The 16,889-nt window shown below is 40.8% G+C and overlaps 2 protein-coding genes across 3 annotated transcripts in view; one reads left to right on the forward strand and one right to left on the reverse strand.

The window, feature by feature from the left end:
* Snrnp40 (small nuclear ribonucleoprotein U5 subunit 40) overlaps nucleotides 1–4,393 on the reverse strand; it is a 37,725-nt gene extending 33,332 nt beyond the window's left edge. The window contains exons 1-2 of the mRNA XM_003471240.5: nucleotides 4,203–4,393; nucleotides 1,746–1,875 (exon numbers count right to left, since the gene is read on the reverse strand). Of these exons, the coding sequence (XP_003471288.1) occupies nucleotides 1,746–1,875; nucleotides 4,203–4,346 (274 nt within the window). The 5' untranslated portion in view covers nucleotides 4,347–4,393. The remainder of the gene's footprint in view (nucleotides 1–1,745; nucleotides 1,876–4,202) is intronic.
* A 145-nt stretch (nucleotides 4,394–4,538) lies between these two features.
* Nucleotides 4,539–16,889, forward strand: part of Zcchc17 (zinc finger CCHC-type containing 17) — a 47,365-nt gene continuing 35,014 nt past the window's right edge. Inside the window, exons 1-2 of one of the 2 annotated variants that reach the window (XM_003471238.5) lie at nucleotides 4,539–4,666; nucleotides 10,806–10,925. In XM_003471238.5, coding sequence (XP_003471286.1) covers nucleotides 10,860–10,925 — 66 coding nt within the window. In that variant the 5' untranslated portion in view covers nucleotides 4,539–4,666; nucleotides 10,806–10,859. Of the gene's footprint in view, nucleotides 4,667–10,805; nucleotides 10,926–16,889 lie in introns of those variants that run through there. The other variant, XM_063235943.1, reaches the window with a different exon arrangement.

The following is a 16,889-nucleotide window of genomic DNA, read 5'->3' on the forward strand; positions in this document are numbered from 1 at the left end:
AAGAAAAAAAAAGTGTAAAACAGTGTTAGATCCTGGCATAGCCATAGTGGCTTGTGTCCTTTCTAGGTCCACTGCATGCCCTGGGCCTTGGTGCTGCCACCCGGCTCCCCACACTGGCCCTGGCTCGGACACTCAGTACTGCTTTATGTCCCTCAGGAACCCAGATGAGGCCTGGGGTGACGCAGCCAGCCTCAGTATTCGCACAGGCTCCAGGGAGGATTCCACAGTTTTGCCGTCAGTGTAGCGATGCACCTCCTTTGACATTAGAAGAAATTAAGGATCAGGTACTGTATGTCTCAGAACTCTATGAAAAGATTGACCCAAAAAAGCTTTTGGTAAATTCCCATTTTATGAAATACCTGGGTTTAGAAAGTTTGGACCCAGTGGAGAGTATCATGCCCACGGAGGATGAATTTGGGTTTGAAATTCCTGATTATAGAAGCAGAAAAGTTAATGTGTCCACAAGAAATTGTCGATTACACTAGTGATAAGAAGAATATATATGAATAAAATACCAGACTCTCTTTCTCACAGAGTACTCCAATAATACTGATGATTGGTAGTGAGTGCATTTTGTTATCATCAGAACAACTCTGTCAGACTTACATTTAAGTTGTCTTGTTTTTGCCCTTTGAAAATAAATTGCTAAAACTAACAAACAAAAAATAGGGTTGGGAGTTTAGCTCAGTGGTGTGCCTGCTTGGCATGTGAGTTCAATCCCTGGTACCAGAAAAAAAAGTGTTAAGAAATCATAGGGCTTTGTGCCTGCTAGGAAAGCACTCTACAACTGAGCTACACCTTGGCCCTATTTTTCTAGTATAAGTACCAAGTTATAGCTGTGAAATCTGGTAGCAAATCATAATAATGTAAAGATAGACATTAAAGTGAGTTGCCACTTTGGGAACCCTTCCTTCCTTCTCATATGCTAGGATTCTAGGTGTAGATCAAGAGCAGGCTCTTGTGCCTTTGGGAACAGAAATATTTTTTTTCGGCGCTGGGGATTTAGCTCAGTGGCATAAGCACCTGCCTTGCAAGCAGGCGGTCATGAGTTCAATCCCCGGTACCGATAAAAATGAAAAAGACAAAAAAAAAAAAAAAGAAATATTTTTTTTCATAACTTTTACTTACTTGTGAAATCTTGTTAAATTGGCTCTAGACTTACTTTCTTCCATGAGGAATACATCCTCAACCAGAACAACTCACTTTCCTTCTGTATTGACATGAATGTCAAGATTTTTTTTCTGGACAGGGTCTTGCTATGTAGTTCTGACTGGTCTTAGACTTATTATGGAGTTGAGGATGGCCTTGAACTAATGGTGATCCTCTAGCCTCAGCATCTGTAGTGCTAGAACAACACGTAAGTGCACTACATCTGGCTGGACCCTAAGTTTTACATCCAAGTGATTGTTCAGTATAGTTATGCCCTGCATATTAGCCATGTAGTTTATGCTGTCTTTTACACTATCCAAGATTTTAAAAATGTAATCAGTAATCAGCAGAGAGCAATCACTCTGGATTTAAAAACTGTTTAGCTCGGCATGGAGGAAGCATAGTTACAATCCCAGCTATTCAAGAGACTGAGGCAGGAGGATTGCCAAGTTCAACATCAGTCTGGGGAACTTAGTGAAACCATTTCAAAATAAAAAACAAAAGGGCTGAGGATGTAGCTCAGTGGTACAGCACTCCTGTGTTCCTTCTCCAGTACTAAGCCAAAACCAAAATAACAAAACACAACTATCTCTTACATATCAGTCGGTCAAATCCTGCAGATGCTAATGTGGAGCCATTGGGATGAAACTTGCAGCAGTACACTTCGCCTTCGTGTCCTGAGAGCAGCATGATTGGGGCTTGAAGGGAGGAACACCTTGGAGGTCCCTACACAAAACAGAAGTATGAAGCAGTCACTGTATATAAACAAAGAAGGCTGTAAACCTGGGGGCTGGGGAGTGGAGGGAAAAGAATAGGTAAATAATGATTGAAGGCATTTTACCTGTTTTAGAGAAAGGCAGTTCTGCTCACATATCCGATTTGATACCCTTCTAACATTCCTGCTATAAACCTGCTATACTGATTCCTTTTCTCCCGCTCGGTTCTGGTCCCACAGTCCATTTTTGATTGTTCAAACATGTTTAACCTATTCTTGCCTTAGGATCTTTATCCATTAAGTTGCCCCTGATAAGAATCTTTTTATCTTAGACTTGGCTTTAAAGTATTTTCTCTTTAGAAAGTCTTTTCTTGATCATGTTAACATGCCACATCCCTACCTGTATTCTGTTAACTCTACTGTATTCCTTCGAGCACTGAGCACTACCTGAAATTACCTTCCTCATATAATTCTTTATGTATCTTCTTTTTCCCAGAGAAATGAAGCTCTGCGAGTACAGGGACTCTATCAGTATCAACACTTTTCCCAGTCTCTGGTTCATTTAATGAATTATTGAACTGGGCTTTCCAACAACTCTGCAGGATTCAGATTATTAAGCAAAACAGTTTTAATTACAGTCTTGGACACTAAGGCTAGGCTTGGGAATTCACCTAAACCTGGGCTGATGTTATTTGCCAAATAGGAAAAACAAGGACACCACCCAAGAATCCTCAATCTCTTAATAGCCTCCAGAATATATACTTTTAAAAATTATGTAACAAGTAGTGTTCCAGGTACCAGGGAAAGCAACACTGAACAAAATAATGCAATCTGCCCTATACAGGAAAGGAGAGGAAAAAGGGGGAATGAGAGAAAAAGAAACAGAAAAGAGACATGAGAAACATAGATGGTAGTATTTACCATGGGGAAAAATAGATTGGAAATGTAAGTTCCAGACGTGTTAATAATTTAAAATAGGGTAGTAAGGACAGACTTGGCCAATAAAAGGTGACACCTGAACAAAGACTTGAAGGAGCCAAGTTTGTAAATCATGTGGACATCTGAGCATTCCAGGAGACGGGGCAGCAAATGCAAAGGTGGTGAGCCAGGAGGATGTAAATCAGTGTGACTAGAGCACTGTTAGCAATAGAAGATTGGCAGACCAGAAACGTAAGGACAGGAAATGATTACAAAAATTCTTATTTTTATTCCAAATTAAAAGGAAAGCTACTGGAAAGTTTGTAGCAGAGGCAAATGTAAATTGATGTTTAAGAAGAGTCCTGATGCTAGACTAATAACAAATTGTTGATAGGGCACAAACAGGAAACCAAATTAGGCCTCTTTGGCAATATATTACTGGCATTAATACAAACATCTTTTATTTGGGAATAGCAATGTTTTCTCTCTTTATACTTCCCATTAGCCTGTTAGCTAAACTAAGTTTTAAGACTAGCTTGGCTCGCTGTTATAATGACTAAGACCAGGAGGACGAACAGATGTAGGTGGTAGAAATTTTGGTTAACTATCTAGATTTTTCTTAAGGATCTCACTGTGTTGCCCAGGCCAGCCTCGAACTTTGGTTCACCTATATATTCTAAGGACGATGCCAGTTGGATTCGCTGACAGGCTAGTTTGAAGAACTCGGAGGGAGAGCACATATGTATTTCCTCATCCGAGCCTAACAGCACAGCACAACGTGTAACCACTATTTCTATTTTACGAGAAACGCAATTAGGACTACAGATTTTTATTCAAAATCTATTACATACTAGGTAAGGGTTTGTTTCTCCATAGGCAAAATGAGAAAATAATAGTTGCTACATTTTAGGCTGTTACCAAGATCAATGAAGATTCATATACAAAACAGTACAGTACAAGAGTCAATGAAGTTATTGTTCAGGTGCTGTTAATAATACAAATACTGAGACTCGAAGGGAAAAGAAACTAGTCCAAAGTCCCAAAGCGCGCTGAGTCCCAAAGCGCGCTCATTTTACATTTTCCTTCCTTTACTGATTCATTCATTCAAACTTTTGAATGCTTATTTTATGCCGCATCACTGGAAGATTTAGGATGCGGAAGTCGGGATCTTGGTCTCGAGCCCTAGATTTTGGACTAATTTCAACGTCACCTCAGAGGGCAGTCAAAAAGCTGAAAACGGGCATCGAACAGAGAAGACGACAAATGGAGCAATGCAGGATATCGGGAGCTTTTATCGCGTTTGTGGGCTTTAACTTCACGTATATTCTCATTCCGCCCGCGCAGTGCGGGATCACCAGGAACAACGATCAGAAATAGGGAGCTGAATTGAGGGCCGGAGGCCGCCTGCTTCTTCACTTACCGCTTGCAACAAAGCTCCTGGGGCAGCCTGCTGCTGCCCCGTTCCGGGGCCTGAGCCCGCCGCTGCCAGTTGCAACTCATGACGCTGCCGCTTAACTGGAACCAGTGGCAACTCCGGGGCCTTGCGCTTCGCCTGTTCTATCATGGCGGTAAACACTCTCCTCAGTGCCGCCACTGACCGCGCGGACAGCTCCAGGCACCAGGCGATTGGCTGCGACTTAGTTCTTCCTCCCGAATTTCCGGCTTAGAAAATCCAATTGATTTCCAAGATTCCCCTCTGCCCCGCCTACCTGCGGTCTCTTGTTATTGGTTCTCTCTTTCTGATGTCATGAGAACGCGACTCCAGGATTGGCGAAGGAAGCTGGCGTCCCTCCTCGGCGCGCTGTGTCTTGTGGGCGGGAACACGCTGACTGGATTTTGCGTTTTGAGCAATGCAGCGGCTTCGAGATTCGGAGCTGACGCCTAGTAAGTAGGAGGGAGAGAGGGGGTGGGCGGCTGCTTGTAGGAGGCGACCTCGCGGTTGTGCGAGAGTCTGCCATTCGCTTGGAAAGTCCTAATAGCAAGGGGTGAAAGGCAGGCTCTGAGTTCCCAGGTGGGAGAGTCCCTTTGTGAGCCGGAACAGCGCTTCTGAGTCTCTGGTGGCGGGACTCAGGCCCCAGGGCGGCTGACCCTTGCTGGCTGTCCTCTTCTACCGGCGCCTTTTGTGTCCACCCTGTGCCGGCGTTCCGAGGCAGAAAGGCCTGTCTCCCAATCTCCTTCAGTGCCCGGTTTAGCTGAGGAGGCCGACTTGTTTCTGCTTCTGATTGTGCAGTCTTTTAAGGGCCTATTTTATGTTCCTGAGGGGGACAGTGCAGGAAATGTCCGCTTCCTCCAGTTTCGTTGAAGAATTAGAGATTCAAACCAATGAACCAGACCTCGTCAGTCGTTCAACTGCTATGTCCTGTGCGGAGGATTGACGAATAAATTACGAACCAAACATGGTCCCTAATCTTAAGGCATTGGAATCTGTGGGGCTAGATATTAAACAGTGATCTCACTGCTGACGGGAACAGCTAAGCGGGAGTTACTTGAAGCTGTGAGTGCCTGAAATAAGCAGGAAGGCTTGTCTGAGGGAAAGATAACCAAGTTAACACCTGATGAAAGAATTCTAATGAGATAAGGAGGGAAGGCAGAGCATTCCATACAGAAAGAATAGCATGTGCTGAGGGCCCATATCAGTTGGGAGGAGGAAAATGACTTAAAGAGCCAGTATAGGTGGTAAAGAGAGATTGGAAGGGGAGGTTTTAGAAGTCAGACCTCAGAGGAATTTATCTTTCTTCTTTAAAACTGTTGGGAACCACTTAGGGTATTCCTACTCCTGGGGAGTGGGATGTGGAGGAGGTAGCTTGATCCCACAGGTTTAATATATGATGAGGGAATCCTTGGTGGATGCGGAAGAATCACTTAGGAAGGTACGCAGTTATCCTGGTCAGAGATCAACAATGACCGGGTGGTGAAGCAGAGAATTAGATTCTAGAGACACGAAGGAGGTAAAATGGATAGGAGTTGATGATGGATTGGATTCAAGAAGTGAAGAGAATGGAATCAAAGGTGGCTCCTAGGCTTTTGGCTTATGTAGTTGAATAGATGTTGGTAGTCATCACTGAAAGAGAACATTAGAGGATGACTAGAAATTAATTTTTCTTTTAACTGATGACCTTAGGAAGCAGTTTGAAATACACTGTTGGTGCTCAGAAGGCAGATTAGTGTTGGAAATATAATTTGGGGGATAATTTGCTTATATGTGAAAATTTAATCATAGGTCTAAACAAGGCCAGCTAAATTAAACTTTGAATAGTTTCCATATTTAAGGAGAAGAGATGAATGAACCTACTAGAAAAACAAGAAATAGGAAAATCAAAGGAGTGTCTCAAGTGAACTAATGGTCTGGTAGAAATTTAAGTAATATAAGGGTTGAAAAATACCTGTTGATTTTGTCATTATGGAGCTTCTGGTAACCTTAGCAAGAGTATTTTGCAATTTGTTTTTTTGTTTTGTTTTGTTTTTGTTTTGATACCGGGGATCAAACTCATGACCTTGTGCTTACCAGGCAAGCACTTGAGCCACTGAGTTAAATGCCCAGGCCAGCAAGAGTATTTTGTTGGTGTGATGGGCTGAAAAATAAGATGGAGGGAAGGATTTAGACAAGGAAATGAAAGCACTGAATCCAAACAATATTTGTTTGTGTGTGTTTGTATGAAGTATTGGGGCTTGAACCCAGTGCCTTCACTTTATGTTACATCTCCACCCCTTTAAATACTTATTTTTTTAGTTCTGAAACAAGATCTTGCTCAGTTGCTCAGGCTGCTCTTGAATATATGATCCTCCTATCTCAGCCTCCAGATTGCTAGGCATTGGAAATTGTGAGGAGAAGGATATGAATATGTGCAAAACAAAACAATATGCTAAAAGAGTCTTAACAAGCTGGAGGATACAGCTCAGCAGCACAGCACCTGCCTGGCAAGTGCAAGGTTGTGAGGTTGATCCCTGGTTAAAAAAATTTTTTTTTTAACATTCTAGAAAAGGAGGGAAAGAATGCCCATAAATATGATTCGAATCCTACTCCCATCATTCTTAGCTTTTAATCTTGATTGATTTACTTAGCCTTTTTTGTGCCTCTATTTTTAAAATGGCAGTGATGAAGTTGGGCATGGTGGTGCAAACCAGCATTCAGAAGGTTGTAGAAGGATCACAAGTTTGAGGCCAATCTCAACTAAATAGTAAGACACTGTTTCACCACAAAAAAAAGAGAGCGATAGACAGAAAAGGCAGTGATAATTGCTTATCTTGTAGGATGGTCAAGAAGAGAATTAAATTAGTTAAGACAGGTAAAACTTTTAATTAATACATAGCAAATAAAAGCCGGATATAGCTCATTGGCACAGTGCCTGCCTGGCAAGCATGAGGTTGGTTGTTTGATCCCTGGTACCAAAGGGGGGGAAAAAACGCAGATACATAGCACATGAGACATAGGTTTAATGGTCTCCAGAATTTCTTTTAGCTTTCGGTTCGAATCCGAGTCATGGCACCATCTGTTAGGTCTGAGAGAAGGCGAGGAGGATAAGAGAGGGAGGAAGAAGGAGAGAGGTGGAGGTCTGAGGTCCGAGGTCGAGGTCGAGGTCGAGGTCGAGGTCCAGGTCCGTGGAAGGAGTGGAGTGGCCGGCCATGAAAGTAGTGGGCAGCGGTGGCTTTATTTCGGGAACACGGGGAGAGAGACTGGCGCGCTGGCTGCTGGAATCCGGCGATCTCTCTTTCTGGCGATCTCTCTTTGGCGATCTCTCTCTCGGACACGTGGTGTGGGGGAATATAAATAGCCTAAGCTTAGGGCAGTGCCCTAAGGCCATTAGAGATGTATAGGTATTTCATTGGCGCACAGGTTTAGCGCCAGAAAGCAGGTTCCTAGGGAGGGGGTATAGGGTTACAGTCAAGTCTATAGGGGGCGGGGGGGAGGCAGGAGTTTCTAACTTAGCTGCAGCCTTTCCTGGTTACAGTGTTTGGTCTGGGCCAGCAACTCTTTCAAGGATCAACTCAGTTGTATACATACTAGGGAAGCATTTTACCATTGAGCTACATCCCTAGCCGTCAGCTTTTACCTTCTGTTAATCTATTGTGTGTTTTCCTGGAGTTCTGCTATTCGTGTTCCCTACATCTGGCCATTTTCTCAACAGGTCCTTAGTTGGAGTTTGAAAACAGGGAAGCTTTTCTCTAATTTGGTGAGATGGAGGAAAGTTGAGTGTTTTAGTCACTTTCTTGTCATTGGGACACAGTATCTGACACCCACAATGTAGAGAAGGCAAAATTTATTTTGGCTCACAGTTTGTAGAGATTTCAGTCCATAGTGAGCTGGGTGCAAAGCACAGCTGCTTGGCAGAAGAGGCTGGCCTGTGGTGTGGCAGTCAGCAAGCAGAGTGACCTCAAGGGAGGAGTCAGGAAAATATACCCTTCCAGGCTGCATCCCAGTGACCCATCTCTTCCAAACAGGCTTCATCTCCCAAATCACGTTTAGCTATAAACTAATTAGTGGACTGATTCACTGATGAGTATAATTCTCCTGTGATCCAGTCACCCACATGAAGCCCCACGTGTCAATGCATGAAGCCTTGGGACATCTAGATATGTCACTAGTTTGGTATTTTACTGTCTTGCATTTGCTGACCTATCCAAAATTGCATGGGAGCATTTAGACCCTTCTTTGTCTATCTGTAGTTAGCAATGATTAACCCAATAGAGTATAGTAGGATGTTAAGAGCCACTGTATTGCTAGTTTTTTCTCTTTAAAATTGAGAGGTTGGACTAGGGATTTAGCTCAGCAGCACAAGCGCCTGCCTGGCAAGCCCAAGGTTGTGAGTGTGGTCCTTGGTACCAAAAAAACCCTGAAAAAATCAGGAGGCTGGGGAAGCGTACTTTTTTTTTTTTTTTTTTTGGTCTTTTTCATTTTTTATCGGTACCAGGGATCTACAACCACCTGCTTGCAAGGCAGGTGCTTATGCCGCTGAGCTAAATCCCCAGCCCCTTGAGGAAGCGTACTTTTAAGGCCCCTTCCAACTCTAAAGCTAGAAGTCTTGTTTCTTAGGCAGCATCGGCTTTACCAAAGAGGTTGTTGGGAATCAAAATCTTGGGTACTACCTTAGACCTATTGTATTGCAGTTTACATTTTAATATAATTCATAAATTTAAAAATTTGGTATACGAAACACTGGGTTATTTATGTAGGTATTAGAAAAAGATAGGTGTATATGAATTGCTGTAACATTAGACAAGAAAGTGACTGATAGTGATTAATGATTTCATTTAAAAAGTCTAGTAAAATTGTATGTCAATTGACAGTAAAAAATTTTAGGAAGTAGGAAGAACTTGTTCAAATGGGAAGAGGAACAAAAGATGAAAGGAAAAGAGATTTAAAGGAAAAACAAGGGAGGGGAAGGAATGAGGGCAAAAAAAAAATGAGATATATTATGTATATGTATGTATCCCCCATGGTGAATGTAATCATTATGTGCTGGGAATAAATAAGTGAAAAGCAAACAGAATAAAAAGTTTTTAAAGAAAAACTGCTTCTTGGTCAGGCATTTTAGTCCCTATCTGTAATTCTAGCACTTGGGATGCTGAGACCAGAGAGTCACCACGAGTTTGAGGCAAGCCTGGATTACACAGTGAGTTCAGGGACAACCTGAGCTAGAGAGACCGTGTCTCAAAAAATAGAAAAAGAAAAAGAGAAAACCACTTCTACACATAAAAAAGTCTAAAAGTCTATAAACCAAATTGAATTATAGATGGTATTATTTCCTGTTACTAATGTACTATCTGAACTGTTACTAATGTACTATCTGAACTTTTTTAGGACAATGTTTCCCTATGCAGTTCAGGCTGGCCTTGAATCCACTACATAGCCCAGGCTGGCTTTGAACTCAGTGATTCTCTTGCTATAGGTGTGCGCCACTATGCCCGACTGCAAATATTTTAGTTTTATCAGAAAAAAATTAAGCCCTTCCCTCTTCTAAAAGCCACTTCAAATTTAATGCCTTAGCATAGTAACTAAGAGAATGGACTCTGTGTTCTACCAAAGTTTAATTCTACCATTGCTGGCTTGTTGACATAGACTTAGTTATTTGATCTTCAGAAACTTTGGTTTTCTCATTAATATAAAAGAATAATAATAATAGAACCTACATGTTGAGTTTTTAGGATTAAATGAGATCTTGCAAGTCTATCCACTGCATAGCATACTTCCTGGACATAGAACTTGATACGTGTTGCTTTTAAAAAAATTACTATTATTATTTTAGATAGCATTTCATTATTTAGTTCATACTGGCCTCTATGTGGCCCATAGTGGTCTTGAATTTGTGGTGGTTTTTCCTTCCTCAGTCTCCCAGGTGCTAGGATTATAGGCATGTGCTACCACACTCAGCTAATGTTAATGTTATTCCTTTTTTTTTTTTTTTGAAGGTGCACTCTCTTCCTTTCTCCTCAGAGTCTTTCCTGGCAACAATAGCAATATTCAGGCTAGGTATGGTGACATATGTAAGCTACTTAGGAGGCTGAAGCAGGAGGACTCCAGGAGTCTGGAAATTTGAGGCCAGTTTCAGCAACACAGTACGATTCTTATTTGGCCAGAGATTTAGCTCAACTACGAAGTCCCTACCTGGCAAGTGCAAGGTTATGAGTTTGATCCCTGGTACAAAAAAAAAAAAAAAAAAAAAAAGATTCTCAAAAAAACAAAACAAGCTGGAAGTGGTAGCACATGTTTGTAATCCCAGCGTTTAGGAGACTGAGAAAAGATTGCCAAGAGTTTAAGGCAAGTCTGAACTACATAATGAGATCCTGTCTTAAAAAACAGAAACCAACCAGCAATACCAGTAGTCTTAATGGCCTTGGGTAAATGACACATAGAAAAGAAATCAAGATTTCCAAAACTCCCCAGAAGTAGAATGACAAAAGAGATTTGGAGAAAAGTACTGTACATAGTGCTCAATCTAATGCAATTACTTTGTTTAGAATATTTGCACATTCATCTCTTATTTAATTCACATGTGTCTAATTGTTGCTTATTTGTTTGTGACAGGATACCTGAATTAGCTTTAACAGAAGAGAAATGGAGGAGCCATAGAACATAAGGATGAATTCAGGAAAGCCTGAAACCATGGAAAACTTGCCTGATCTCTACACTATTTTCCAAGGAGAGGTATATATTTTTTTACACTTCAAAAACTTCCCATTGATAGTGTGTTAAGAACAGAGTAAGCGTGAAAAGCATGTGAGTTAATCTTTTCCGTTTCAGCGGATGAGACTACTGTTTTTTCAGGTACCCAAGTTGGAAATCTGAGTATTATACTTGATTCCTACTTCTTCATTTGTTCCTGATTTTCCCCCCTTCTCTAGTCTGACCATAGATCTTTATTATTATTACTATTTTTGTCTTTTTGAGACAAGGTCTTGCTCTGCCATTCAGGCTGGCCTTGAGCTCACTCTGTACCCCAGGATGGTCTCAAACTCGCAACAATCCTCCTCCTTAGCCTCCCAAGTGTTAGGATTACAGGTGTGCCACATCTTAGTTATAGCTCCAGTTTGTATACTTTATCCCCTTCGCACACTATTGATTCAAGTTTTATCTTGCTTGATTCTGCTTCTGTAACAGCCACTTCCCATTCTGTTCTTCATATTGCTGTCAGAATAACATTTTAAAAACAGAGTGAGCACACTGCTTTCTCACAGCTTTTTAGAGGCTTCTCATGTTACTGGAATATGTTGCATCTGGGGGACAAGAACTGCTGCTCTGCTGCAAGTGGGCATCTCACTAGATTTGTAAACTGCATATCAGTAAAACATTAAAGATACAGAATTTAAGGAAAGGAAGACATTTTATTGGAGACTTCATTGGCAAGGGAAGAAAAGGAGAAGAATAAGTAGTTATCCTAGTAAATCAGGGTAGGGGCTCCAGAAAAATAGAGGATCTGTGGGTTTTTTTGTTGCTCTTAAAGGGGTTCAAGGGTTCTTTCTCTGACCTGGAATTTGTCATGTCTGATTGGCTCCTTGGGTTGTTACATTTGATCCCAAGACCACTAATTGCCTACATCATCTATGTGCGCTTTTTTTTTTTGTTTTTTTGAGGTAAGGTCTTACCATGTAGTGCAAGCTGGCCTTAAACTCACTTGTGTAGCTCACGCTGGCCTTAATCTCATGGCAGTTCTTCTGCCTCAGTCTCCTGAGTGCTGGGATTATAGGTGTGTACCACCATTCCAGCATATATACACATTTTTAAAGTGAGCTTTCTTTTCTTTTCTTTGTACTGTTAGGCCCCTTCTTTGAAATTTATGGATTTGTTAAAAAGACTTTACACACAAGGTCAAGTTAGTGATTAAGTAAAGGGAAACATGATAAGAGAATATATATATGAATGACAGTCCACGTGTGGGTATATACTTTATATACTAAGTGTTACAGTTTGTGTGTGGATATCTCCCCAAAGCCTCATGTAGTCATAGAGGCATGCTTTTCAGAGGCAGCTGAATCTAGAGTTCATGAGTGATTTGTTGTCTGGTACTAGGATTATGAATGTGAGTGCTAGACCTACCTAGCCTGGGTACCATACATACAATATAAAGGACAGGGACTGGGGATTTAGCTCAGCGGCATAAGTGCCTGCCTTGCAAGCAGGCAGTCATGAGTTCCATCCCCGGTACCGATACAAAGGAAAAAGACAGAACAAACAAACAAACAATATAAAGGACAAGAAGAGTCTTTTCTGTCTCTCCTTTTTGCTCTTGTTGCTTTTGCTGCCTTCTGCTGCCATAAACTGTTGCCCTCTGCCATGCCACTGTGCCTTGGACCCAACTGATTATGTGTTGAAACCTCCACAAACTGTGAGCTAACTAAACCTTTCCTTCCTTAATTTTGGGCATTGGGTATTTTGTCTCAACAGTGAGAGAAAAATAACTAAGACCCTAAGTGAGTTTGGCATTATGTAGCCCCCTTCCCCTTTTGTCTCCTTTGTCCTTTATTACATGGTGAGGAGGAGCAGCCTCTTAACTTTAGCTGGGACTGTGGGAGAACCCACTGCTTATCTTCTCCTCTTAATTGTTCTCTCTAGTGAAGATTTAAAATCTTTCTAGTCAGGACTTGCCAGAAAGCTTACTAAAGCTTTCATTCTATTATTTCCCTGTCTATCTATCTACCCCCTTTCCTACAAATACAGTCTTATTTTCTTGACTCTTCCATTGCTTGTCCTTTGCCTACTTCAGCAGTGTAATTTTGTTCTACACTGCTCATACTCCAGTTACATTGGCTTCCTTATAGCTCTGAACCCTGATTGCTTTCTCTTCAGGATCTTTGCAAATGCTGTTTATTTTAGTTCATTTGGCTACTGTAACAAAATACTTGGGATTAGGTAATTTTTTTTAATTTATGAAAAACAAAAATTTTATTTCTCACAGTTCTGAAGGCTAGAAAGTCCAAAGGTCAAAATGCCAACAAATTTGGTGTCTCAGCTGGACATGATGGCACTTGCCTGTAATCTCAGCTCTTGTGAGGCTGAGGCAGGCGGATCATTGCAAGTTCGAGACCAGCCTGGGCTACAAAGTGAGCTCAAGGCCCACCTTAACTGCATAGCGGGACCTTGTCTCAAAAAGACAAAGAAAAGGACCGAGGATATGGCTCAGTGGCACAGTGCCTGCCTGGCAAGCACAAGTCATCAGTTCATTTCCTGGTACCAAAAAAAAAAAAAAAAAAAAAAGATTTGGTGTCTGGTGAGGGCTATTGTCTGCCTCCATGATGCTGCCTTGTTGCTGGGGTCTCCAGAAGTGACAAATGCTGTGTCTTTCATGAGACAGAATGTAGCAGAAGGGGCAAACTTACCTCCTCAAGCTCTTTTATAAGGCAGTAGTCCATTCACTAGGCCTAATCACCCCAGAAGGCTCCACTTCTTATATTTGTTGCATTGGAAATTAAAGAGACTTCAGAGTTACCTGAGCCTTCTATGCCTTCTGCTTTGTGAGGAGGACCTGGCATTTGTCTGCTGTGACGAATGCAGCGACAAGATGCCATCTTGGAAGCAGAGAACGAGCTGTTATCAGACACCAAATCTGCTGGTACCTTGATCTTAAACTTCCCAGCCTTTAGAACTATGAAAAATAAATTTCTATTATAAATCATCTAGTCTATGTTATAGCATCAGGAAAAGATTGGATTTTGATTACCCACTTTCCCATCAACTTTTCATCATTAGGTCTCAGCTGTCATGTCTCCTCAGAGATCTACTTATCATGAGTACATAGTTCAACCTGTATTTAGTTGTGTACTTATTTAATGTCTGTCATGACACTTTAATGTCTGACATAAGACACTAAGCTCCATGAGGGCAGAGTTCGGTTTGTGATCAAACCCAGGGCCTTGCACATGCTGTGCAATCACTGGTATCCCTGAGCTAACTTGATGCCTTTTTTGATGACTGAGTGAATGCCTTTGGGTGGGAGGATAGAGGGCAGGCATTGTGTTTATTTAGAGAGCAGAGGCCTTGCAACCAGTTCTTTCATGGAATATAATGCATGGTCCTTGAGACTGTCACTTAATGTCTTTGAGCCTCTGTTTTGTCTTTTTTTTTTTTGGTCTTTTTCCTTTTTATCGGTACCGGGGATCGAACTCATGACTGCCTGCTTGCAAGACAGGCGCTTATGCCACTACGCTAAATCCCTAGCTCCTGTTTTGTCATTTGTTAAAGGGAGATAATTACTTTTGAAGGATTACTGTGATGGTTATGTAAGATATCATCTATAAAAATGAGGAAGGAATTCATTACCCATGTCTTCTCTGCTTCAAGTCAGAGTAAAGCTCCTAAATGGTTTTCATTGTTTTATGAGTACATGTAATGTGTTAACTAAATTATTTTTCTGCACGTCACCCTCTTTCTGTACTTGTGATTGAATTCAGGGGAGTGGTGGTAAATCAGTAGCATGTGTGCCCTGTCACAGCAGGCTGTTTGTATAATGAAAGCTCTAAAAGGTTCGCCATCACTGAATTCAGGGCCTTCCACACCTAGCTACATCCCTCTCCCATACTTAAATTTTGAGACAGGGTGCTCGGGCTGGGCTGAAACTTGGCGATTTCCAGTCTGAGCTACAGGCATTTATATTTGCTTTATGGTTGACAAAAGTTTTGCCTGTAATAATGTGAGGGCTTTAAAGATACTCATTGTAATTGTCAGTTATAGAAAACTGTGACTTTTGACTTCTGGTAATAGATCCTTCTTGGTCCTAACTGACAATATAATAGTTAAGCTACAAAGGATAATCACATTCTAATAAAAGCAAACAGTTGTATTCTTTAAAGTCTTTTTTTTTTTTTTAAATGGCCTGTTATCCTCAAAAATTAGTGAGGCATCAGAAAAAAAAGTGGGAATAAAATTGATTTTTCTAATCAAGAAGTGCTTGCTAGTCAGGTGCTACAAAAGTAAGAGTGCCCTTTAGAAACAGGTTCAGATTTTTAGTAAAGTGGCTCCTGACCTACAGGGTTTTTTGTCTAAGAATGAGCTTGAATTAGTTTAGGTTTTGTATATTGCTGTTGAGGAAGTTTAGCTGGAGAAATATTCAGAAACAATGTTGCAGTTTCCCCCTCTTTAGATTTAAAGGTTTAAAAAAGAAAAAATTAAATTCCCTTAAATTCTCTCAATTAAAAAATGTTTTCAAAATTATTTTTAACTTCATGTTTACCAAGAACTTTAGAATTTTTCTGTTTTAGGAGCGTGTTTTGATAAAGGATGCTGTAGAATTGAATTGGAATTATGAAAAGATAAATTTCATACTTTAGGAGAAACATTTTCAGAATATTCATCCAATGAATTTTTAATGAGTGTCTGATATTTCCAAGGAAGATCAGTTATATTAAAATTTAAAAAACAAAGTGAAAATCTGTTGTATGTTAGTTCTTCTCTGTTAGTGAATCTTTCCAAAAAATTAGCTCTTTTAATGGAAAAGGAAGCTCTTCTCAGAAGTTAAGTAATTTCTCAGTGAATAATAAATGGAAGTGTAAATTTTTTCTAGTTCTACAGCTGAGATTGTCTAATTTTGCGTAAATATTTGGTGCAACCAAAAGACCTATAAGAGAATTGTCTTCACTGAATTGAGGAAGAGAAGAAGGGGGATGCTAAATCTTGTTGTTCCACAGTCATTTTTTTGTTGTTGTTTGTATTTTTACCGGTACCAGGGATCGAACTCATGACCACATGCTTGCAAGGCAGGCACTTATGCCGCTGAGCTAAATCCCCAGCCCTCCACAGTCATTATTATAGTATTTACCATGGTTTCTTTTTTTCCTTCTTGTGGTACTATGGCTTGAAGCCAAAAGCTTGCATATAAGTGCTTTACCATTAAGCCACACCAAGGATAATATAAGACCTCCAAACAATATAGGGAAATATTATAACTACCAACCTGCTAGATGTTTGATGTGCTGAGTTTGTGTTCCCCAAAATCAAAGAATAAGTCCTGAGGAACAATGGGCGTTGAAAGTAGGAAATTTTTGAGGGAGACATCTCCTGAGAGACAGGAAGGGACCTGAAAGTAGGTTGCCAATGAGCAGAGTAAGGTTTGTAGAGTAGAATTATGAGGTGGTACAAATTCACAAGGGACAAAACTATGATCAACATAAAAGTCTGCAAATATAGTCACTTAGATAATGTTGATCCAATGGAGAAACAAGTCATGCAGCAAGTGTTCATGGAAAGAACAAGGACCTTTTTTGGAAGAAATGAGTCAGGAGGTCCTGGCCACCCGCTTAGGTGACTGATAGCTATTGATTGTAGTATATTGTTTATCCCTTGGGGAGGTATGTAATCTAGTCATTCCTTCTTTATCTTGAGGCCTGGACGTCACAGTTGTAATGTGTTCTTTTGCAGTGATTCTTTCCAGAGCTTATCCCTGTCTGACTGTATATAACATTTCTACCTAATTTAGCTGTCTATAATAAGGATAGTTTTTTAAAATTTTATTTTGAGCTAGGCGTGGTGGTGCATGCTTATAATCCCAGCACTCAGGAAGCTGAGGCAGAAAGGTTGCTGCAAGTTTGAGGCCAGCCTGGGCTACATAGTGAGTTGGCTATATAGACCAGCTTGCTCTATATAGTGAGACTGTCTTAGAGAAAAAACAAAACAAAACAA

The sequence above is a fragment of the Cavia porcellus genome, unplaced genomic scaffold (assembly GCF_034190915.1).
Source record: "Cavia porcellus strain 051 isolate PalLab524CR breed Dunkin Hartley unplaced genomic scaffold, mCavPor4.1 scaffold_25, whole genome shotgun sequence".
Classification (NCBI taxonomy): domain Eukaryota; kingdom Metazoa; phylum Chordata; class Mammalia; order Rodentia; family Caviidae; genus Cavia; species Cavia porcellus.